The sequence below is a fragment of the Triticum aestivum genome, chromosome 1D, assembly GCF_018294505.1.
Source record: "Triticum aestivum cultivar Chinese Spring chromosome 1D, IWGSC CS RefSeq v2.1, whole genome shotgun sequence".
Classification (NCBI taxonomy): domain Eukaryota; kingdom Viridiplantae; phylum Streptophyta; class Magnoliopsida; order Poales; family Poaceae; genus Triticum; species Triticum aestivum.
In genome coordinates, this window is record NC_057796.1 from 464,935,275 (window position 1) to 464,960,530 (window position 25,256).

At 45.0% G+C, this 25,256-nt stretch overlaps 1 protein-coding gene and 1 pseudogene across 1 annotated transcript; one reads left to right on the top strand and one right to left on the bottom strand.

Annotated features, from left to right (window-relative positions):
* Positions 1–460: 460 nt before the first annotated feature.
* LOC123160763 (CASP-like protein 1U2) lies at positions 461–1,488 on the top strand (annotated as a pseudogene).
* A 1,155-nt stretch (positions 1,489–2,643) lies between these two features.
* LOC123160773 (putative cyclin-dependent kinase F-2) lies at positions 2,644–5,207 on the bottom strand. The gene is made up of 3 exons (XM_044578610.1): positions 5,010–5,207; positions 4,361–4,451; positions 2,644–3,873 (listed from the first exon to the last, which is right to left on the bottom strand). The coding sequence occupies exons 1-3, from the start codon at positions 5,205–5,207 to the stop codon at positions 2,798–2,800; spliced, it is 1,365 nt and encodes a 454-aa protein (XP_044434545.1). The 3' UTR covers positions 2,644–2,797.
* Positions 5,208–25,256: the final 20,049 nt, after the last annotated feature.

Here is a 25,256-nt window from a genome sequence, read left to right on the forward strand (position 1 = left end):
AATGTTCTTCCCTGGTCAAATATGTCTTACATGTTCTTGGGTTTAACAACCGGCTGATATCCATTCATTCATATTTTCATTTTCTTTTGCGAAAAAGAGTTCAGGTCTATTATATAAGTTCAGCAGAAATACAAATCATCCCCAACATAATAAAATTACACCGAGGTCCATGGACCACCGAACGAACACTAGCGTCGCCCGAATGAGCTGTCGACACGCCGATGTCGCTGGTCCACTACTGGAGCTGGCCCGACCTTGTTAATGAAAACCGGTAAGACTTAGTGCATGTGGGCCTAAGGACCAGTGCTCTGGAACAACAATCGTCATCGTTGAATCCTTGAACCGATCTGAAGTACCTGGCACCACATGTCGTCGTCGCAAGCACAAGGAGAGAAACCCTAACCTTGCAACACAAGGAGACGACAAGAATTTACGCTGAAGCTCCATTGAATCCGCCCCGATGGACGAAATTGAGGAAGATCGGAACCCCGAAGACCATCTCGAAGGTAGGACGCCAGCATCCACACTTGAATGCCGTCCATGCAAGAAGAAAAACTAACCTAAGCTACTAGCTAGCTGAAGTCATGGCACTAGGATACCCCTTCCTGCCATCGACCATCAGAGCGGCAAGCAGAGGGGAGGAGAATCCACAAGTTGGCTGGCGGAGCCAGAAGGGATTAGATGTGTCGCCCCCGATTACACGAGAGCGGAAATTACACTTGGTCTTGAATAAGCATCATTCAGCTCAACTCAACATCCAATGTATTTTTTGTTTGATATGATGTTTGCGTAAAAATGTTTTTTTTTAAAGGAGGCCATGGCCCCGGCCTTTGCATAAAAAGGATACATGCAACCATTTTATTAAAAAATGCTTGCTTTGTACTTAGTAAATCATAATCATTTGTAACATATATTCATGGAAAAGCATGCATCATGTTCTTTTTCTTGGACTGAGATGTAATCTCCATAATAATGTGCACTTCAACTCCAAAAAATAGTAGTGACTTGCACACCTAACTTTAACTCGCTCAGAATATATTTTTTTTTGGGCGCTCATCCTGGCCCTCGCGTCGGCTGTCATGATGGCCACGGCCGACGACTGCACCATCGCCGGCGCAACGCCCACCCCCACGGCCGTCACCTACCGGGACTACGGCGTCTTCGTGTACCTGGTGGGGGCCAACGTCGCCGCGGCCGTCCTGGAGGCGGCGGCTGTCTACCTGCAGCTCAGCGGCGCCGGCGACGATGACGACGGGGAGGGCAGCCGGCTCCCCGGGGTCGTGCTGGTCGTCGTCGACGTGCTGGCGCAGGCGCTGCTCTACTCGTCGACGGGCGCCGCGTACGGCTGTGGGAAGGTCGGCGTCGATGTCTGTGTGGCGTTCGGCGAGCAGGTGGGGCGGTCCAAGCTGCTGTCCTTCGGCGCCAGCGTCTCCCTCGGCCTCGCCGCCGTCGTTGCCGTTCAATGTCTGGCCCGGCTCGTCGGACTGAGATGCGAAAGACGGGCAGAGCACCGTGTACCGTGTGTTGGTGTGCGCGTGCATGGTACGTACAGAGGGAGTATATGGCAACTGTAAGCATCGTGTACTTTTTTTTTTGACTATTAAACAATGTTTTTACCACTGGGCTCAGCAATATCGCTGGCTACCAAGTCTAATGCAAAAACTGGCATATCCTCCCCCCAAACAAGTGAGGATTCAGCTCCACCATATACCCATGTCTCGCTAAAGCGTGAGCGACAGTGTTACAAGTGCGTTTAGTTTACAGTGCATAAAATCATGACTGTCGAAGGCCATTATGCATAAACTCTCGCTATAGCCTCCCTGATCAGGACACCAATAGCTGAAAAATCTGCATCCCCTTTCTTAAGAACCTTCAATTGCTGCTAGACATGCCAAAGCTTCTGCATGAAGCGCATTCTTCACGTACTTTAGCTTTCCTGCCCCAGCAGCAATGGCGTTGCCCGTTTCAGTTCGCACCACAAAACCATAAGCTCCATCACCTTGTTGCTCGTGAAACGCCGCATCAAAATTTATCTTGACGAAATTTTCGTATGGGCGCTTCCAGAACTGAACAGGCACACCAGCCGCGGAGTGCGATTCAATTACACCAGCATCCTGTACTGGTTGGCTATTGATCATGCGAACGCGACTTATTCCCCGAGGGTTTTCTTTCTTTTCGTAGAAGAAAAAGGGCCATCTAGCCGCTGCAAGGGTGACGTGCCGTCCTTTTTCGGTGGCTTCCCTCCGCTGATGACCTCTTGATGGCCGGCGATGAGGGGTCGGGGTTTCGGATCTTTTGTGTGCGGACCTGTGTAGCTCTATATAGGTTTAGGGTGCTGGTAGTTTAGGTTTTGATAGTTTGGAGTCCGCGATGGCGACGGGGCATAGTAAATTAGTAGTAGTGCCGTATATGATGTGATTCCAGATTACTGTAAAATTGGACAAAATGTAATTAACAACTAAATTATACATCAACAATAAATTTGTAGCATAATTTACATTGTCATACACGACAAGCATGCCTTTCTTTTCGATACAAAAAAAATACACGACAAGCATCAGTACCTTTTTTTAACAGGAAGCATCGAAGTACCTTGAACATCAAAGAGCAAGAAACCATAGTAGAAATGGACCAATCGGCCTTACAATGTGTGTGGTGGTGATCCACATGAACAGCTCCTGCTTACTTATCTCATACCTCAGTACTTCACCCATGCACATTCGTTCAAGCCATATATGATGTTTACATTTGTAATTTACACAAATCAGATGCGTTGTAGGTCATGCACTTTCATCAATCAACTCCTTGTAGCCCTAGGGTTGGCCTCCTTGAACCACCGATGCTTGAGCGCTTGCTCCGTCGTGAGCCTCTTCTCCGGGTTGCATCGTAGAAGACCGCTCAAGACCTCGAAACCAGCCTCTAACAATGTCGGCAGGCCTTTCATCCTGGCCTCAACCTGACAAGGGAACTTATTCCGCAGAAAGCTTCCTAGTTGGCATCCGCCGGGCAGACGGCGTCCATTGTAGCCTGACCACTCTTTGATGTCAGCTGTGCCGAGAAGGTCCAAGATCTTGCCGAGGTCCTCCGTATCTGACCTCCCATGGAAAGGGTGCTTGCCGGCAAGGAGCTCAGCCATCATGATGCCAAGAGCCCATGAGTCGACATGCTCGTCGTAATTGGTGCACCCGAGGAGGAGCTCTGGCGCGCAGTATCCCCGTGTCCCGACGGGGTTGGAGTAGGGCGGCCCATCGGCCATGCTGCACGACAGTCCTAAGTCGCAGATCTTGAGGTTCCCGTGGTTGTCGACAAGCACGTTGTCCGGCTTGAGGTCACGGTGCATCAGGCCGAGGCGATTCATCCACCTCACGCCGGCGCAAAGTTGCCTCATGAGTAAGCGAACCTCCAGCTCAGTGTGCCTCCTCCCGTATCGGACATGCTTCATGACATACCTAAGGGTCGGCCCCACAAACTCCATGGCGAGGAAGGCCTTGCTGCCGAGGTGGCCGGAGGCGCGCGGCTGCACGATGGATGGGTGGCCACTGCACGCCTCGAGGGCGCTGACCTCGGCCGCGAAGTCGGAGAGGTAGCGGCCGGCGTCGCCGTCATCGCTCGCACGAAGACACTTCATCGCCACGATCTCTCCTGTGCGGCGGTCCCTGACCCGGTAGACGACGCCAAATGTTCCTGCGCCAATCACCTCGAGCCGGTGGAAGTGGCCGCTGCGTGTGGGAGTGGGAGTGGCCGGCGCTCTTTGACTCTTGCGCGCCGCCGGTGTGGCCGCGACCACGTCGTCGAGGGCAGCGATGCCTATACGCGGCGGGGTTGCAGCAGGGCCGGTCCAGAGATTTCGGGGGCCCGGGGCGAAACTATAACCTGGGACCCTTAATTTATAAGTACAAAAATAACTAGTATGTGTGTATATATATTGATATACTAGCTAGTGCAAAGGTTCAAAGCCACAATGTACAGGATCCACTCAATATAGTCTTCCTGATTTATTTTATTTTATTTTTTGCGGATGAATATATAGTCTTAGTGATTATTATGGCATACTCACAAATCAGTATTTTTCTAGTACTGTCTGTCTCTAGGTAATGTACAATCATTTGATTATAAGAGGTCATATTGTAACAATAAACTAAAAGCGTGTCTGAAAAATGATGACAACAAACCGTGGAAACAAGGCCAAAGGAAAAACCTATGATTGAAGTGCTCAAACAAGAAAAGTGAGGCAAATGATGCAGAAAAATCATTATGAGCATTTGGACCTACGTTACCCAAGACATGTCGGATGTTCTTATGCAAAAAACGAGTAAACCATGATTAAATGAAGGTTCAGAGAAAGTGCAAGCAGTCTTACCTCCCATCAGCTGCGCAGCCAGCACGAGCATGGACTTGAACCACGCAGCGGCAGCAGCGACTCGTGCCAGAAGCTTTCCTTGATTGTCAACCTGTCTCCGCAGATGACAACAACAAGACGATCGACCGCAAGTTCGTGTCAGCGCGACGGATGGGAAGACGCACGCGAGGGAAGATAAATAGGGTATTCTCGATCGCCGTAGCAGCACGAGGAACAGAAGAGGAAGAATGGAGCAGCGACCTTGTTGCGGCGGCGGCCATCGTGGCTTGGCTAGTCAGATCGGAAGGAGGAGGAGGAACCGGGGAAGGAATAGGCCCTAATTAATCGCGGGCGATCTAACTGATTGATTTTTAGCGTCGCCTCGGACGTGCGACCTTGACGAGCAGCTTTTTTTTTTTGAGGGGAACTAGGGAATTTATTCAAAGTTTAAAGCCGGAGCAATACAAGCAATGTCTGACAAAATCCCTAGCTACAAACGGCGACCAGAGGGAAACGCTGAAGCCGCCTTAGCAATGGTGTGAGCTTCCAAATTTGCTTCCCTACACTCATAACGAAAACTAATCTTTACAAAGTCATTCATGGACTCCTTTATTTCATCTATAACCAAATCGTATGAAGATAACGTTCTCCCATTAATGTCTGCCACTACTTGCATGCAATCCGAAGCTATGATCGCATGTGTGACGTTGAGGTCTCTTGCCAGAGCAAGAGCCTCGTTGCAGGCATGTGCTTCAAGACTTGCTGCATCCACCAGACCCTCGATGGTGACTGCTGACGCTCCCAAATAGTTGCCATCCTTGTCCATGCAGATCACTGTGGCCGCCCCCGCCTTGCCATATGGCCCCATCAACATTAATCTTTACTGCATCTTCACCAGGTGCAATCCACCCGTGAACTCGCTTCTGGGGAGGTATAGTATTGGTGGCTGGCTTCAAAACAGTAGCTATATCAAGGTCCTCCAAATAACAATTTATGAAGCACATAGTAGACAGAGGGTTTGAAATTCATCATCATGTATGGCCCTTCTCCTTGCCCACCAAATAGCCCACATTGATATGAGCACCTTTGCTAGATCCTGCTGGTTCATCGTTTCAAACAGCCAGAACAGCCACAGCCTCGCATCTTCCGTCCCATTGGATAGTAAAATCTCGACAATCTCCTCGTCACCCAAGGCCCACACGCATCGTGCCATCCGACACTCAAAAAGGGAGTGCCTCCAGGAGTCATTTTCCGCACCACATATGGAGCACGCCGGAGTAGTTGCCATCTTTCGTTGATGCCGCGTTGAGCTTGTAGGTAGAGACATATGTGATAGTCTCCAAACGAAAACTCGTACCTTGGACGGGACCTTAGTCTTCCATAAGAGCGACCAAGACTTCTTCTCCTGTGTTAAATTCGAGTGTCCCGCCCTGTGCTCCAACCAATCTTCCCTTTGGTGCTTGATGCCACTTATCATCCTATAGGCCGATCGAACGGAGAAAGAGCCTTTCCTCTCGTAGTGCCATGCCCAGAAGTCTGGCTGCACCCTTGTGCTCAATGGAGTGTTTAGGATTACATCCACATCAGGTGCAATAAAATGCTCATTAATCACTTGCCTGTTCCACGAACGCGTAACTGGATCAATCAGCTCCGAGACCAATTGTGGCGGGTTTGGTGTGATAGGGCAGATCGGTCTCAGCTTATAGTCCTGTGGTAGCCAATTGTCGTGCCAAATATGAGTTTCTGCGCCTGTCCTGATTCTTCTTATAATTCACAGCTCCAGAATATCTCTCCCTTCTAATAGAGACCGCCAAACTTGGGATGGATGAAACCCTAAAGTTGCTTCCAGAATATCTGTATAGGGGTAATATCTAGCCTTCAAAACCCTCGCACTGAGAGTATCCGGCTCCTGGAGTAATCTCCATACTTGCCTTGCCAACAAAGTAAGATTGAAAAGTTCAATGTCCCGGAAACCCATGCCTCCCATATGCTTTGGCTTGCACATAGTTCTCCACGAAACCCATGCCGGCTTCCTCTGGCCTCCCTTGCTGCCCCACCAAAATTTCCGGAGTAGCCAGTTGATGTGTTCACACAATCCATGAGGCAATTTGAAACATGCCATGGAATAAGTTGGAATAGACTGAGCAACAGACTTTATCAGTACCTCTTTCCCTCCGGCCGACAGGCATTTTTCCATCCAACCTTGGATATGTTTCCAAATTCTGTCCTTAAGATATCGAAAGCAGCCCTCTTTTTCTTTCCCAACATCAGTGGGTAGACCCAAATATTTTTCCGACAAAGCCTCATTGTGCACATCAAGTAAGTTTTTGAGTTCACCTCTATCTTGCTCTGGCACCCCCTTACTGAAATAGATGGAAGACCTGTCGGTGTTTATGCTTTGTCCAGAGGCATCGCAATAAATGTTCAGGATGTCCCTTACCCTGCCTGCAGTAACACTTGTGGCATAAAAAAACAAGAGACTATCATCAGCGAACAGAAAGTGGTTGACAGAGGGTGCCATGGGAGCAACGGAAAGGCCTCCCACTCCACTGTCCTGCGCTTTGAGCAAACAAGATAGCCCTTCTGCTGCAAGCAAAAATAAGTAGGGAGATATCAGATCTCCCTGACGTAGTCCTCTCGATGGTCTAAATGTTGGGGAACGCAGTAATTCAAAAAATTCCCTACGATCACGTAAGATCTATCTAGGAGATGCATAGCAACGAGTGGGGAGAGTGTGTCCACGTACCCTCATAGACTGAAAGTGGAAGCGTTTTATCAACGCGATTGATGTAGTCGTACGTCTTCACGATCTGACCGATCCTAGCACCTAGCGTACGGCACCTCCGTGTTCAGCACACGTTCAGCTCGATGACGTCCCTCGTACTCTTGATCCAGTTGAGGCCGAGGGAGAGTTTCGTCAGCACGACGGCGTGGCGACGGTGATGATGAAGTTACCTGCGCGGGGCTTCGCCTAAGCACTACGACGATATGACCGAGGTGTGTAACTGTGGAGGGGGGCACCGCACACGGCTAAGAGATTGTCTGTTGTGCTTTGGGGTGCCCCCTTGGCCACATATATAAAGGAGGGAGGAGGAGGAGGCCGGCCTAGGAGGGGCGCGCCTATAGGGGGAGTCCAACTAGAATTCCCAATCCTAGTTGGAGTCCCCTTCCTTTTCCAAGAGGGGAGAGAGGGAAGGAGTAGGAGAGGGAGAAGGAAAGAGAGGGGGGCGCCGCCCCCTCCCTAGTCCAATTCGGACTTGCCATGGGAGGGGCGCGGCCACCCCTTGAGGCCCTTTTCTCCTTTCCCGTATGGCCCATTAAGGCCCACTACTTCCCCTAGCGAATTCCCGTAACTCTCCGGTACTCCGAAAAATACCCGAATCACTCGGAACCTTTCCGATGTCCGAATATAGCCTTCCAATATATCGATCTTTACCTCTCGACCATTTCGAGACTCCTCGTCATGTCCGTGATCTCATCCGAGACTCCGAACAAACTTCGGTCATCAAATCACATAACTCATAATACAAATCGTCATCGAACGTTAAGCGTGCGGACCCTACGAGTTCGAGAACTATGTAGACATGACCGAGACTCATCTCTGGTCAATAACCAATAGAGGAACCTGGATGCTCATATTGGTTCCTACATATTCTACGAAGATCTTTATCGGTCAAACCGCATAACAACATACGTTGTTCCCATTGTCATCAGTATGTTACTTGCTCGAGATTCGATTGTCGGTATCATCATACCTAGTTCAATATCGTTATCGACAAGTCTCTTTACTCGTTCTGTAATGCATCATCCCGCAACTAACTCGTTAGTACATTGCTTGCAAGGCTTATAGTGATGTGCATTACCGAGAGGGCACAGAGATACCTCTCCGATACACGGAGTGACAAATCCTAATCTTGATCTATGCCAACTCAACAAACACCTTCGGAGACACCTATAGAGCATCTTTATAATCACCCAGTTACGTTGTGACGTTTGATAGCATACAAGGTGTTCCTCCGGTATTCGGGAGTTGCATAATCTCATAGTCTGAGGAACATGTATAAGTCATAAAGAAAGCAGTAGCAATGAAACTGTAACGATCATAATGCTAAGCTAACGAATGAGTCTTGTCCATCACATCATTCTCCTAATGATGTGATCCCATTCATCAAATGACAACACATGTCTATGGTTAGGAAACATAACCATCTTTGATAAACAAGCTAGTCAAGTAGAGGCATACTAGGGACACTTATGTTTTGTCTATGTATTCACACATGTACTAAGTTTCCGGTTGATACAATTCTAGCATGAATAATAAACATTTATCATGAAATAAGGAAATAAATAATAACTTTATTATTGCCTCTAGGGCATATTTCCTTCAGTCTCCCACTTGCACTAGAGTCAATAATCTAAAGACACATGAACGTAGACGAACAACGACGAGATCCGAGCAAATCCACCAAAGATAGATCCGCTGGAGACACACCTCCACACGCCCACCGACGATGCTAGACGCACCGCCGGAATGGGGACTATGCGGGAAGAGCTTTATTCCATCTTGAGGGAGCCGCCCTCGTCTCGTCTTCCTAAACAGGACACAAACCCTAACAAAATGAAAAGAAACGACAAAAATCGAAGCCCTCCCGCCAGCCCTTGCTAGGATCCACCACACCCCCATGGCCCTAGGGCCACCGGAGATGAGGCGGACCTGCAGCGGCGCCGGCGAGAGGCAGGAACCCTAGCCTTTTTTCTGATGAGGCGGCGGTGTACTCTTGTTCTTATTAAAAATGATCTAGCGAGAATAAGATAGTTATTGCAATATAAATATCTAAAATGTTTACATTTATATCGTGGATTTTTAGGGTAATATAAATATCTAAAAAATGGTGGGTTTTGAGTAAGTTTGTCGTCATTTTAAGTATTAGATGAATTCCCCGCGCGTTGCTGCAGAAATTTATATAAAATAAAAACTCAACCTAGCTAGTATCTTTATGATTTCTCCTTTAGCAAGATAATTTGTTTACCAATATTTTAAAAAATAAATAAATGTGTCTTTGTATAAGTCTAAAATGGAGAAAAATGAAACAAAATATACGTGCATCAATTTTTTTTTCATGGAGCACCGTAGTGTGAGCTACATGCATGTGTCAAGAGACTTTTAGTACTTTAAGCATCAGTTACTGCATGCATATTTGCATGCACGCGTCAGTTACCACATGGGCTTGGTGCAGCTGCTCTCAACGTGTAGATCGGATGGCTATTATAGACAAATTAAGTATATCCAATGGCAAAATTAATTTGGATGATGTGGCTCCATGAGAAGGCAGAGAATTCCTAAAAATGAGGGCTAGCTATTTAAATATAGTAGATTTGTGACGCTCCAAGTCTCCAACGAATACAGAAACAAAATATACACATTATATTACTTACTCCGTTTTAAAATAAGTGTCATGGTTTTAGTTCACACGACACTTATTTTTGAACGGAGGGAGTGCTAATTTGTTGTTGATCTACTAAGTTTCAAGTTTATATGTGGTGTTGTTTGAGATTAAAAATAGAGAGAGAAACGTTTATTGAGTGAAGACTAAGATTGCGTATTCCAGAAAAAGACTGAGATTGGAAATGTCACACTGACTGTGCTCTTGATACCTCTAGTGACATATATTTTTTGTAATCAAATGTAAAATTCAGAAATTTGAGACAAATCCATTTGTTCAAAAAGCTCAGAAACTTTGTATTGAGAATATATAAACTAAAACATGAACTATACTAGCAAACCAGTCAATAAAAGTTGTGTCGACACTTCAATATCTTCGCCAGAGCTATATATGGCCTGTTGCGAGGCAGAGTTCCGACACATTATGTTATTTCAATAACTGCTATGCATGGTTTTCTTTGGTTTCTTTGCATTTTTTTTGTTTACCTTCTGTTCTCTTCCTTTTTCTTCCATTTCCTTTTCATTTTTCCTCATTTTTCTTTGTTTCTTTCTCCGTATTTTGTTTCTTTCTTTGATTTTCACCAATTTTTCTTTGGTTTCTTTCTTTTTTTTCAACACATGTCTACATTTTAATGTGCATTGCACATTTTTCGTATACATCAGAAATATTTGTTTTGTACATGCAACAAATTGAAAATATATTCTTTGATGTCTACTTTTTTCATACACATTGTACATTGTTTTTATACTCCTAAAATATTTTATACACACCTTCAACATTTTAAAATACGTGATTAACATTGTTTTAAATGATCTTTTTATTCAATTTGTGTTAAAGATTTCGCAAACATTTTCTTTGAAACGCATGAACATTTTTCTAAATGTAACATGCATTTCTCTAATGGTATGAAACAAATTTTTTTTTGAGAATTAGACGAACATATTTTACATTGTATGACATTTCGAAAATCTTTCAAAGCATGATCTATTTTTTTAAATCTCACATACATTTTTTGAATGGTATAAACATTTTTCTAATAGTTGAGTGAACAGTTTCTTACACTGCATTTACATTTTTTTATTGTGCAATGTACATCTTTTTAAAAAACAACATTTTATAATATAAGAATTTATTATTATTTTAAATAAAAAACGCATGCGACTTCCGCATAACAAGAACTCGTGGTTAGTCGGTCGGCCTAATGCCGGTTCCTTCAGGCGACGCGGTCTACTGTCTCATATGAAACGATACATAGACGTGCCCCAATATCTTTGCCCAAGGAATGGCATGGGGGTTGTAACTAGAAGTGCAAAATTACTAATTAAGGAGTGTTCTTTCCAAAGGTCATTTACACCTTCTCAGATTACAACAAGTGTCACACTGCATGTGACTTTTCGCAACCTGAAAGTTTTCTCATTTTTTTCATAGATTCATTTATTCAAAACGTTTTATCTTTCAAACCGTGCGTCCAAATCTCGAACCGTTTTCATCATTGAATTCTTCGCGTTGAGAGCTTCAAAACTTAGATCCCATATTGATAGGTTTCGACGGACTTTTTTCCACGCAAAAAAGGACGAAAAATTGAACTGGGAGTTTTTTCCCTTTCTGAGAGGCACACCTGTACCTCTCGCGTAAGCAAATCTGCGCCTCCAGAAGTATTAAATCTGTGCCTCCAGAAGTATTAAATCTGTGCCTCTCACGGAAGGACAAAAATGAGGTTTTTCCCTTTTCCAAGAGGCATGACCATCCCTCTCACAGAAGGAAACCCGTACCTTCACGAGAAGTAAAAATGTGTCTCAAGAAAAAAAAAAGAAAAAGTGTTTTTTTTCCTTTTTGAGAGGCAAGACCGTGCCTCTCGCGTAAGCAAATCCGTGCTTCCACGAGAAGTAAATTTATGCCTCTCACGGAAGAAAAAAAACGTGTTTTCCCTTTTCGAGAGGCACGACCGTGCCTCTCGAAAAAGAAAAAAGAACAGAAAACATGTTTTTCCCCTTCCCGAGAGGCACGACAGAGCCTCTCGCAGAAGCAACTCCGTGCCTCCACGAGAAGTAAATATGTGTCTCCCCGTGGAAAAAAATGTGTTTTTCCCATTTTCAAGAGTCACGACCGTACCTTTCGTGGAAGCATATCCATGCCCCCATGAAAAGTAAATATGTGTCTCTCACGGAAGAAGAAAAAAATAGAAAAACACGCCTTTTCCCCTTTCCGAGAGGCAAGACCGTGCCTCTCGCAAAAGTAAATCTGCGTCTCCACGAGAAGTAAATATGTGTCTCTCGCGAAAAAAAATAGAAAATACATTTTTTTTCGCTGTCTGAGAGGCACAATCGTGAAAGCAAATATATGCCTCTCGCAAAAAAAATCAAACGCGTTTTTCGTGCAAAAATGTTGTTTTTTTTTATTATTTTGGTCCAAATGCTAAGAAAAACCGGGAAAAAAAGGTAAAAAACCAAAAACATTCATCTAAAAGCCAAAAACGCATACAAGAAAATAAAAATAAATCTGGAGGGAGCGCCACAACATATAGCGGCGATTGAGAACGCCTCACTTCCAGCCCACACCAAGTGAAAGTTGCGGGGCTCCTGAAGGAGGACTCCTTAATTAGTGCTCTCTATGAAGCCCAAACCTTATTCCTAGCGTAACGCAACGAGGACCAGCAATTGCGCACCCCTCCCGCCCTCCCATGGCTATATGGGTCGGCCCATTTGCGACTTTTTTACTTGTGTTTCTTTTTGCCTGGTTACTTTCGGCTTTTTATTTTTATTTTAAATTTTTTGAACCTTTTAAAATCTAGATGCATTAAAAAATTTGAACAAAATTTGTGAACATTTTTTTCAATTTTGTACGTATTATTTATTTATTTTTAACTGGAACATTTCTAAATATTGAACATGTTCTGAATTTGTAAAAAAAATATCCTCAAACGTTTTAAAAATTTACAAAAAAAAATTGTGACCAATTTTTTAAAAAAATTAACATTTTATGAATTTCATTAAAAAGAAAAATTAAAAAATAAAGAAAAGAAAAAAATACATGCACTCTGTGCCGCACTTGGACTGCCCAAAGCGAGCGCGGAGAGGGTGTGCATGTTTGGTCGCCCCGCACTACCTTGTACGCAGATTAGAGCATCACTAGAAGATCCGTATATTGCCGACCCGCAAAACGCGTATACAGTTCACGAAAAAACGGCTTTGCGGGCCGGCGCGGGCGGCGGCAGATTTAGACCCCTCAAAATGGACCCGTAAAAAAGAATATTCGCAGAATATGCTCTTTTACGGGTCGGCCTTGCGGGGTCTGCTCGGCCGCCACCCGCGCCAGCCCGCAAATCCGAATTTGCATTTCAATTTCAGACATGAAAACACATTTCTGTACTTTTTTATTTTCTTCAACGGCATTGGATTCATAGTAATTCACCAAACATTTGCTAGAATAGTAAGACCAAAGAAAACAAGAACTACAATTATGCATTTTAGAAGATATCCAACTTTCATAACTGCTCCCACTAGTTGGACCAATATCTTCTCCATGCATTCGTTGTTGCTCTGCGGATTCTTGATCTTGCATTCTTCATTCTTCTTTTTTGGTTCTAAAGAAGTAGACATTGCTTCCCCTCTAGTTTCTTCTCTAATTGCATATGCTCCCACATCATTAACCTCAATTCTACTATGGAGTGCACGAACATCTATTAAGTTTCTTTCTATCAATAAATCAATGTATTCTTCTTCCCAAAACCAAAATAAGCATCCCTCTTCCTACACACATGACGATGTCCATAAGCTATCGAAATTGAACCGAAGAATAGGGTGACAAAGCCGAATGAAAACAACACATACCCCATCGTTTTCGCATGTGAAGAATACCCCATCTGGGGTGCTTCGACGTGCCAGAAGTTAGCTGCAGCATTGTCCGCGTGCAGTTGTCACATTGTATGAGCGGCATCGGCGAGCTGGCGAGCCGCTGCGCGAGCGCCGAGCCCGGCGGACAAGCGACCGAATCCTTGGCGGCAAACAGACGACGGCAGCTACAGGACGAACCAGTACCTGCATGCAGCGCTGGGGCTTTGTCGAGGCTGCGCGGGGTGCTCCCTGACCAATCCATGGCTTGGCGCCGCCACCGGTGGCCGGAAACGCCAAATCCGGCCGCCGCGTCGAACAGCCGCCGATCTGCAACTTTCCGGCCCGACGACGCAGGAGGAAGTGGCGGAGGGCAAGCTCGGGCGTGTGGCAGCCCTCCGGCGTGATCCCGGCGGCTAGGTGGGGAAAGCGCGGGGCAGGGGGAGAGGGGCGGCAGTGGGTAGGGAAAAGCGCGGGCTGAAATGTCACCCCCCCCCCCCCGCCAACCGCTACCGCTATATACAGGGCGTCGATGGGGCGAGGGGGAACCCACGTTTTCGCGGGTTGGGAGGGGAATTATGCCGCTCCCCACAAAAAAATTACGGGTCGGACGCGTTTGCGGGGTCTGGTCGGGCAGGATTTTCCGCGCGGACCCGTATTTTGACGATTATTTTGCGGGTCGCAGCATGATACGGGGTCTGCTAGAGATGTTCTTAGTCTCCGGACAAAGGCTCGGGCATAAAGGACACTTAGTCTGCTAGTGCTTACGTATGTTCTGAGTTCTTCAAAAGCTAACTTTAGAATGTAGCCATTGTTCTCGTGAGGCGTGATACGTCTCCAACGTATCTATAATTTTTGATTGCTCCATGCTATATTATCTTCTGTTTTGGACATTATTAGGCTTTATTATTCATTTTTATTATTTTTGGGACTAACCGATTAACCGGATGCCCAGCCCAGAATTGCTGTTTTTTGCCTATTTCAGAGTTTCGCAGAAAAAGAATATCAAACGGAGTCCAAACGGAATGAAACCTTCGGGAACGTGATTTTTGGAACGAACATGATCCAGGAGACTTGGACCCTACGTCAAGGAAGCTTCCAGGAAGCCACGAGGTAGGGGGCGCGCCCTCCACCCTCGTGGGCCCCACGTTGCTCCACCGACGTACTCCTTCCTCCTATATATACCTACGTACCCCCAAACGATCAGATACGGAGCCAAAAACCTAATTCCACCGCCGCAACCTTCTGTACCCACGAGATCCCATCTTGGGGCCTGTTCCGAAGCTCCGCCGGAGGGGGCACCCATCACGGAGGGCTTCTACATCAACACCATAGCCTCTCCGATGAAGTGTGAGTAGTTTACCTCAGACCTTCGGGTTCATAGTTATTAGCTAGATGGCTTCCTCTCTCTTTTTGGATCTCAATACAATGTTCTCCCCCTCTCTCGTGGAGATCTATTCGATGTAATCTTCTCTTGCGGTGTGTTTGTTGAGACCGATGAATTGTGGGTTTATGATCAAGTTTATCTATGAACAATATTTGAATCTTCTGAATTCTTTTATGTATGATTGGTTATCTTTGCAAGTCTCTTCGAATTATCAGTTTGGTTTGGCCTACTAGATTGATCTTTCTTGCAATGGGAGAAGTGCTTAGCTTTGGGTTCAATCTTGCGGTGTCCTTTCCCAGTGACAGTAGGGGCAGCAAGGCACGTATTGTATTGTTGCCATCAAGGATAACAAGATGGGGTTTTTATCATATTGCATGAATTTATCCCGCTACATCATATCATCTTGCTTAAGGCGTTACTCTGTTCTTATGAACTTAATACTCTAGATGCATGCTGGATAGCGGTCGATGTGTGGAGTAATAGTAGTAGATGCAGGCAGGAGTCGGTCTACTTGTCTCGGACGTGATGCCTATATACATGATCATACCTAGATATTCTCATAACTATGCTCAATTCTGTCAATTGCTCAACAGTAATTTGTTCACCACCGTAAAATACTTATGCTCTTGAGAGAATCCACTAGTGAAACCTATGGCCCCGGGGTCTATCTTCATCATATTAATCTTCCAACACTTAGTTATTTCCGTTGCTTTTTACTTTGCTTTTATTTTACTTTGCATCTTTATCACAAAAATACCAAAATATTATCCTATCATATCTTACTCTCGTAAGTGACCGTGTAGGGATTGACAACCCCTTATCGCGTTGGTTGCGAGGATTTATTTGTTTGTGTAGGTGCGAGGGACTCGCGCGTAGCCTCCTACTGGATTGATACCTTGGTTCTCAAAAACTGAGGGAAATACTTACGCTACTTTGCTGCATCACCCTTTCCTCTTCAAGGGAACACCAACACAGTGCTCAAGAGGTAGCAAGGCGTTGCACCATTCTTGAAGGATCTTTGCACCTACATGTCCAGTATGTCATTGATTTCCGTTGGACTTACTTTGATTCCTCTTTGACATCAAGGATGTAAAATTCCTCCATGAACTCCAAAGGCACACTTCGGGTTTAAACTTCACTTGATACCCATGGAGGTTGGAGAATGTCTATGCAATATCATTTGGATGGGTGCTTGCAAGGCGGCTCTTTATTGACAATTGTCGAGTTATACTTCGACATTCCTTCCAAGTACTTCTTTGAGGGTGCTAGCTTACAAGAAGTTGAAGGTACATAGCAACTAAGTGTCAAGGCCTACTAATAGGTTTCAATAGACACAATAATGCACACACTAGGGTCTCTTTGATTACCAAGACCATTGGATTTTTGGGGAGTTGGAATTCTTCCCCTAAAGTCACTAATGATAATCCCCAAGTGCAGGGAATCATCGTAGCAATTTCCAAAGGTGGAAATGATAAGTATGGAGTGTCGAACCCACAAGGAGCTAAAGGTAAGATCAATATTCTCTCAAGCCCTATCTGCCACTGATACGACTCTACGTACACCGAACGTTTGCTTCCAACTAGCAACGAGAAATAAAACTACGTTGTGGGTATGAAGAGGATAACTTTGTATGATATCGGAGAGATAAAACATAAAAGTAGGTGCCGTTATCATAAAGTTAGAATATATTACTAAATATTATAAATAGCGAGTGTGGAATAATGATGGATCGGTGTGCGGAATTGTCCTAGGCAATTATTAACAAGACCGGTAGTCGTCATTGCAATTTCATATGAGGGAGAGGCATAAGCTAACATACTTTCTCTACTTGGATCATATGCACTTATGATTGGAACTCTAGCAAGCATCCGCAACTACTAAAGATCATTAAGGGTAAAACCCAACCATAGCATTAAAGCATCAAGTCCTCTTTATTCCCATACGCAACAACCCCCTTACTCGGGTTTGTATTTCAGTCACTCACCAACCCACTATAAGCGAATCATGAACGTATTGCAACACCCTACAGCGGGAATCCCTCACGCTTGCGCGGCACGGAGGGCACCATAGGACAGCACCAAAATAAAACATACAACTCGTACCAATCTAGATCATCAATCAACCCAAAGACAAAGGATATCTACTCAAAACATCATAGGATGGCAACACATCATTGGATCATAATATGTGGCATAAAGCACCATGTTCAAGTAGGGATTACAGCAGGGTGCGGGAGAGTGGACCGTGTAAAAGAGATGAGGATGGTGATGTTGATGAAGACGATCACCGCGGCGATGATTCCCCTCTCGATGGCACTCTGGTGCCACCAAGAGAGAGGAGGAGAGGTTCTCCCCCTTGTGCTTCCTCCTCCATGGCCTCCCCCTGGATGGGGAAAGGTTCTCCCTCTGGTCCTTGGCCTTCATGGCGATGATGGCCTCTCCGGGATACTCCTCCATGGCCACCGGTGATGATGGCCCCCTCCGGCAGGGTGCCGGAGAGGGCCTAGTTTGATTTCTCGTGGCTACAGAGGCTTGCGGCGGCGGAACTTCCGATCTAGGTTTCTTTCTGGAAGTTTGGGTATATATGAGAGGTATTGGCGTCGAGAACAAGTCAGGGGGTCTCCGGGCTGTCCACGAGGCAGGGAGGCGCGCCCAGGGGGGTGGGCGCGCCCCCCACCCTCGTGGGCAGCCCGGGACTCTTCTGGCCCAACTCTTTGACTCCGTGGCCTTCTTCTAGTCCAAAAATAAGCTCCGTCAAGTTTCAGGTCAATTGGACTCCGTTTGGTTTTCCTTTTCTGCGATATTCTAAAACAAGGAAAAAACAAAAACTGGCACTGGGCCCTAGGTTAATAGGTTAGTCCCAAAGACCATATAAAATAGCATATAAATGCATATAAAACATCCAAGATTGATAATATAATAGCATGAATACTTCATAAATTATAGATACATTGGAGACGTATCAACTAACTATATAACTACCATTTTGCAATTATTTGAGGATAACAGTACATATTGACCTTACGATAAGAATTAATCACTTGATATGGAGTGGAGTAGACCAGTAATCTGTACATCTCAACATTCATGTATTGCATGGCACATATACCTGGCCATGGGATACTCGGCCCGACCGGCCCGACCCGACCCGGCCCGGTCTTGCCCATGGGCCAGGCCTTAGGCCTGAGTTTTGAGCCTGAAGCACACGTCAGGCCGGGCCTGGGCTTGGCATTTTTGTGTTTTAGGGAAGGGGCCCGACCCGAGGCCCGGCAGGATTTATCACTGTCGGGCCGGGCATGGGCCTAAAAACGAGGCCCGACAGCCGGGCCGAGTCAGGTTCGGGCCTAGATTTTCTGCCTCGGGTTTTGGTACGCCCGGCCCGAAGCCTGGCCCAGCCCGGCAGATGGCGAGGTATAATGGCACATAAGAATTTCAATTTCACAATAGCGAGCTCAAATTAGGTAACAATTGATAAGGAAGAGGAGGATTGTGAGACATAGAGATACCCCCCCCCCCCCCACACACACACACTTTCTTAGCCCCTCACAAACCTTCATCGATGGTGACAATGAGCAAACCACTGCAACCACACGCCACCACAATTCCCCCATCGTTCGTCATTCCGTATGGGAAGACAACGACCACTAAGGGAGATAGATTGTGTGTCATTCACTTGGCCCTCAAGTCTTGAGTTTGAACTCTAAGTAAACCAAAATCAAAAAAGAAAACCTCTTAAGTAAATCAATGAACTACACTTAGAAAGGATCTCTAGAAAAAAAATCCAAAAAGAATATCAACAAATGTTGGTTCCTCTCGTCACATGTGTGAAAACAAAATTAGCCCATTGCCGAATTAGAATAACACTTTAACAAATGTCGCGATGTGCCAATGTGCAAGTCCTACCGGTAGGTTTCAGCAGTGGAGAAGAGGTAGATGTATGATAATACACACACCAAGTCACTACTACATCCCTTTTAATTTACAAGGCACACCTATATTTTATACTTCATCAATTTGGTCAATAAAATATATACTATTAAATTCACATTCAAAAGAAGTTCTAATTATATACTTCATATGGCAAGTACTCCTTCTGTAAAGAAATATAAGAGTACCAAAGTAGTGATCTAAATGCTCCTATATTTCTTTACAGAAGAAATAAGTAATACCTAGTTTCTCCCATTTACGATAAAGCAATAACCCGCATGCCTAACAAACCAAAAGAGAGGAGTATGTGACCAACATCTTGCAAACACCCGAGGATAATTCTAAGTACTCCGTACTACACACATTACTACAAGGATGAATGGCTTGATAGGAGTAAACCAACAATATGTCTTGATGTTCATGTACTAATTGTGTAGTTCTAAAAAACAATAATGTACTGATAGTCAAGTACTAACCAGATGTGTTGTGTCCCGAAACTCCTTTTCTCTCCCGCGGAAAAAGGGGCAAGCCATTCCTACCATTCCTTGTCGTCCAGGCCCCTCCTCCCCCGTCAGCCACTCTGGTGGTGGTGGTGGTGGGCGGGGGGTCGATCTATGTTATGGTGATGTAATTAGGCTTTTAAGGTTCGGATCTGCTTCTCGATGGCGGTGTTGTGGTGGTGATGATGGCGATGTGCGCTTTATGAATAATGTTTCTCCTGCTCCTGGTCAATTTTGATTGTGACGAAGGTAAGGGTGGGGTTGTTTGGTCGCTACTCGTCTGAAGCGGCATACCTGGATCCGTCTTTGTGTTTTGCAGGTAACTTTCAAAACCACTGTCCGAGTGGACAACACTTTGTGTCTTGGTCCTCTAGTTATTTCTCTCACCTGCAACTCGCTTGTGAAGTTCGGTCAGCTTTGTCTTCACCGGGAAGCTAACGAGGTTAGGCCTTCCCTGATCTGTCTGGTCGGACCCGGGGTGGTCGTCCAGCCCTCTTCGCCACATTCTTATTTTGGCGGTATCGTTGTCACCGACGTCTCGTGGCTCTGCTCAACACAGGTCGAGATGCGGGATCGAGTTTAGGAAGTGGACGACGTCATTTTTCTCAAGGACCTATATTCAGTTTTCTGTTTCTGTAAGGATAATCTTGAGGGAGCGCCACAACATATAGCGGCGATTGAGAACGCCTCACTTCCAGCCCACACCAAGTGAAAGTTGCGGGGCTCCTGAAGGAGGACTCCTTAATTAGTGCTCTCTATGAAGCCCAAACCTTATTCCTAGCGTAACGCAACGAGGACCAGCAATTGCGCACCCCTCCCGCCCTCCCATGGCTATATGGGTCGGCCCATTTGCGACTTTTTTACTTGTGTTTCTTTTTGCCTGGTTACTTTCGGCTTTTTATTTTTATTTTAAATTTTTTGAACCTTTTAAAATCTAGATGCATTAAAAAATTTGAACAAAATTTGTGAACATTTTTTTCAATTTTGTACGTATTATTTATTTATTTTTAACTGGAACATTTCTAAATATTGAACATGTTCTGAATTTGTAAAAAAAAATATCCTCAAACGTTTTAAAAATTTACAAAAAAAAATTGTGACCAATTTTTTAAAAAAATTAACATTTTATGAATTTCATTAAAAAGAAAAATTAAAAAATAAAGAAAAGAAAAAAATACATGCACTCTGTGCCGCACTTGGACTGCCCAAAGCGAGCGCGGAGAGGGTGTGCATGTTTGGTCGCCCCGCACTACCTTGTACGCAGATTAGAGCATCACTAGAAGATCCGTATATTGCCGACCCGCAAAACGCGTATACAGTTCACGAAAAAACGGCTTTGCGGGCCGGCGCGGGCGGCGGCAGATTTAGACCCCTCAAAATGGACCCGTAAAAAAGAATATTCGCAGAATATGCTCTTTTACGGGTCGGCCTTGCGGGGTCTGCTCGGCCGCCACCCGCGCCAGCCCGCAAATCCGAATTTGCATTTCAATTTCAGACATGAAAACACATTTCTGTACTTTTTTATTTTCTTCAACGGCATTGGATTCATAGTAATTCACCAAACATTTGCTAGAATAGTAAGACCAAAGAAAACAAGAACTACAATTATGCATTTTAGAAGATATCCAACTTTCATAACTGCTCCCACTAGTTGGACCAATATCTTCTCCATGCATTCGTTGTTGCTCTGCGGATTCTTGATCTTGCATTCTTCATTCTTCTTTTTTGGTTCTAAAGAAGTAGACATTGCTTCCCCTCTAGTTTCTTCTCTAATTGCATATGCTCCCACATCATTAACCTCAATTCTACTATGGAGTGCACGAACATCTATTAAGTTTCTTTCTATCAATAAATCAATGTATTCTTCTTCCCAAAACCAAAATAAGCATCCCTCTTCCTACACACATGACGATGTCCATAAGCTATCGAAATTGAACCGAAGAATAGGGTGACAAAGCCGAATGAAAACAACACATACCCCATCGTTTTCGCATGTGAAGAATACCCCATCTGGGGTGCTTCGACGTGCCAGAAGTTAGCTGCAGCATTGTCCGCGTGCAGTTGTCACATTGTATGAGCGGCATCGGCGAGCTGGCGAGCCGCTGCGCGAGCGCCGAGCCCGGCGGACAAGCGACCGAATCCTTGGCGGCAAACAGACGACGGCAGCTACAGGACGAACCAGTACCTGCATGCAGCGCTGGGGCTTTGTCGAGGCTGCACGGGGTGCTCCCTGACCAATCCATGGCTTGGCGCCGCCACCGGTGGCCGGAAACGCCAAATCCGGCCGCCGCGTCGAACAGCCGCCGATCTGCAACTTTCCGGCCCGACGACGCAGGAGGAAGTGGCGGAGGGCAAGCTCGGGCGTGTGGCAGCCCTCCGGCGTGATCCCGGCGGCTAGGTGGGGAAAGCGCGGGGCAGGGGGAGAGGGGCGGCAGTGGGTAGGGAAAAGCGCGGGCTGAAATGTCACCCCCCCCCCCCCCGCCAACCGCTACCGCTATATACAGGGCGTCGATGGGGCGAGGGGGAACCCACGTTTTCGCGGGTTGGGAGGGGAATTATGCCGCTCCCCACAAAAAAATTACGGGTCGGACGCGTTTGCGGGGTCTGGTCGGGCAGGATTTTCCGCGCGGACCCGTATTTTGACGATTATTTTGCGGGTCGCAGCATGATACGGGGTCTGCTAGAGATGTTCTTAGTCTCCGGACAAAGGCTCGGGCATAAAGGACACTTAGTCTGCTAGTGCTTACGTATGTTCTGAGTTCTTCAAAAGCTAACTTTAGAATGTAGCCATTGTTCTCGTGAGGCGTGATACGTCTCCAACGTATCTATAATTTTTGATTGCTCCATGCTATATTATCTTCTGTTTTGGACATTATTAGGCTTTATTATTCACTTTTTATTATTTTTGGGACTAACCGATTAACCGGATGCCCAGCCCAGAATTGCTGTTTTTTGCCTATTTCAGAGTTTCGCAGAAAAAGAATATCAAACGGAGTCCAAACGGAATGAAACCTTCGGGAACGTGATTTTTGGAACGAACATGATCCAGGAGACTTGGAACCTACGTAAAGGAAGCTTCGAGGAAGCCACGAGGTAGGGGGGCGCGCCCTCCACCCTCGTGGGCCCCACGTTGCTCCACCGACGTACTCCTTCCTCCTATATATACCTACGTACCCCCAAACGATCAGATACGGAGCCAAAAACCTAATTCCACCGCCGCAACCTTCTGTACCCACGAGATCCCATCTTGGGGCCTGTTCCGAAGCTCCGCCGGAGGGGGCACCCATCACGGAGGGCTTCTACATCAACACCATAGCCTCTCCGATGAAGTGTGAGTAGTTTACCTCAGACCTTCGGGTTCCATAGTTATTAGCTAGATGGCTTCCTCTCTCTTTTTGGATCTCAATACAATGTTCTCCCCCTCTCTCGTGGAGATCTATTCGATGTAATCTTCTTTTGCGGTGTGTTTGTTGAGACCGATGAATTGTGGGTTTATGATCAAGTTTATCTATGAACAATATTTGAATCTTCTGAATTCTTTTATGTATGATTGGTTATCTTTGCAAGTCTCTTCGAATTATCAGTTTGGTTTGGCCTACTAGATTGATCTTTCTTGCAATGGGAGAAGTGCTTAGCTTTGGGTTCAATCTTGCGGTGTCCTTTCCCAGTGACAGTAGGGGCAGCAAGGCACGTATTGTATTGTTGCCATCGAGGATAACAAGATGGGGTTTTTATCATATTGCATGAATTTATCCCTCTACATCATGTCATCTTGCTTAAGGCGTTACTCTGTTCTTATGAACTTAATACTCTAGATGCATGCTGGATAGCGGTCGATGTGTGGAGTAATAGTAGTAGATGCAGGCAGGAGTCGTTCTACTTGTCTCGGACGTGATGCCTATATACATGATCATACCTAGATATGCTCATAACTATGTTCAATTCTGTCAATTGCTCAACAGTAATTTGTTCACCCACCGTAAAATACTTATGCTCTTGAGAGAATCCACTAGTGAAACCTATGGCCCCCGGGTCTATCTTCATCATATTAATCTTCCAACACTTAGTTATTTCCGTTGCTTTTTACTTTGCTTTTATTTTACTTTGCATCTTTATCACAAAAATACCAAAAATATTATCCTATCATATCTATCATATCTTACTCTCGTAAGTGACCGTGTAGGGATTGACAACCCCTTATCGCATTGGTTGCGAGGATTTATTTGTTTGTGTAGGTGCGAGGGACTCGCGCGTAGCCTCCTACTGGGTTGATACCTTGGTTCTCAAAAACTGAGGGAAATACTTACGCTACTTTGCTGCATCACCCTTTCCTCTTCAAGGGAAAACCAACGCAGTGCTCAAGAGGTAGCAAGAAGGATTTCTGGCGCCGTTGCCGGGGAGGTCTACGCAAAAGTCAACATACCAAGTACCCATCACAAACCCTTATCTCCCGCATTACATTATTTGCCATTTGCCTCTCGTTTTCCTCTCCCCCACTTCACCCTTGCCGTTTTATTTGCCCTCTCTTTTCAGTTCGCCTCTTTTTCGCTTGCTTCTTGTTTGCTCGTGTGTTGGATTTCTTGTTTGTCACGATGGCTCTACCTAGATTTGGTGATCTTCACCTTAAAAGGTTAGAAGAGATCGAAAGCAACGTCAAGAGTTTTATGGTTTTGCAATTTGAGCATAATAATTTCTTCAGAAACGAGCTTAAGGAACAAAAAAGCTTTATGAGTTATATGAATAAAGAGCTCGATGATATGTTTAAAGAATTTGCTGGGTTGAGATCCCAAATTGCCCGTCTTGAAAAGTTGATAGCTGAAATATCGGATAAGCAGGCTACCTTAGTTAATAAGATGGCCGCTAAACCGGATTTCTATGAAAATAAAGATGAAGATCTAAAAGTTATTGATGTGTCCCCTATTAAATCCTTGTTTTGCAATATGAATCTTGATAATGATGGGACTGAATATGATCCACTTTTACCTAGAAGGCGTTCCAAAAATTCGGAGTTTTTAGATTTTGATGCTAAAATTGATAAAAGTGGGATTGAAGAGAACAAAACCCTAGATATTAATAAACCCACTATTTTGGATTTCAAGGAATTTAATTATGATAATTGCTCTTTGATAGATTGTATTTCCTTGTTGCAATCCGTGCTAAATTCTCCTCATGCTTATAGTCAAAATAAAGCTTTTACCAAACATATCGTTGATGCCTTGATGCAATCTTATGAAGAAAAGCTTGAGTTGGAAGTTTCTATCCCTAGAAAACTTTATGATGAGTTGGGAACCTACTATTAAAATTAAGATTAAAGATCATGAATGCTATGCTTTGTGTGATTTGGGTGCTAGTGTTTCCACGATTCCAAAAACTTTGTGCGATTTGCTAGGTTTCCGTGATTTTGATGATTGCTCTTTAAACTTGCACCTTGCGGATTCCACTATTAAGAAACCTATGGGAAGAATTAATGATGTTCTTATTGTTGCAAATAGGAACTATGTGCCCGTAGATTTTATTGTTCTTGATATAGATTGCAATCCTTCATGTCCTATTATTCTTGGTAGACCTTTCCTTAGAACGATTGGTGCAATTATTGATATGAAGAAGGGAATATTAGATTCCAATTTCCATTAAAGAAAGGCATGGAACACTTCCCTAGGAAGAAAATAAAACTACCATATGAATCTATTATGAGAGCCACTTATGGATTGCCTACCAAAGATGGCAATACCTAGATCTATCCTTGCTATTATGCCTAGCTAGGGGCGTTAAACGATAGCGCTTGTTGGGAGGCAACCCAATTTTATTTTTAGGTTTTTTTGCTTTTTGC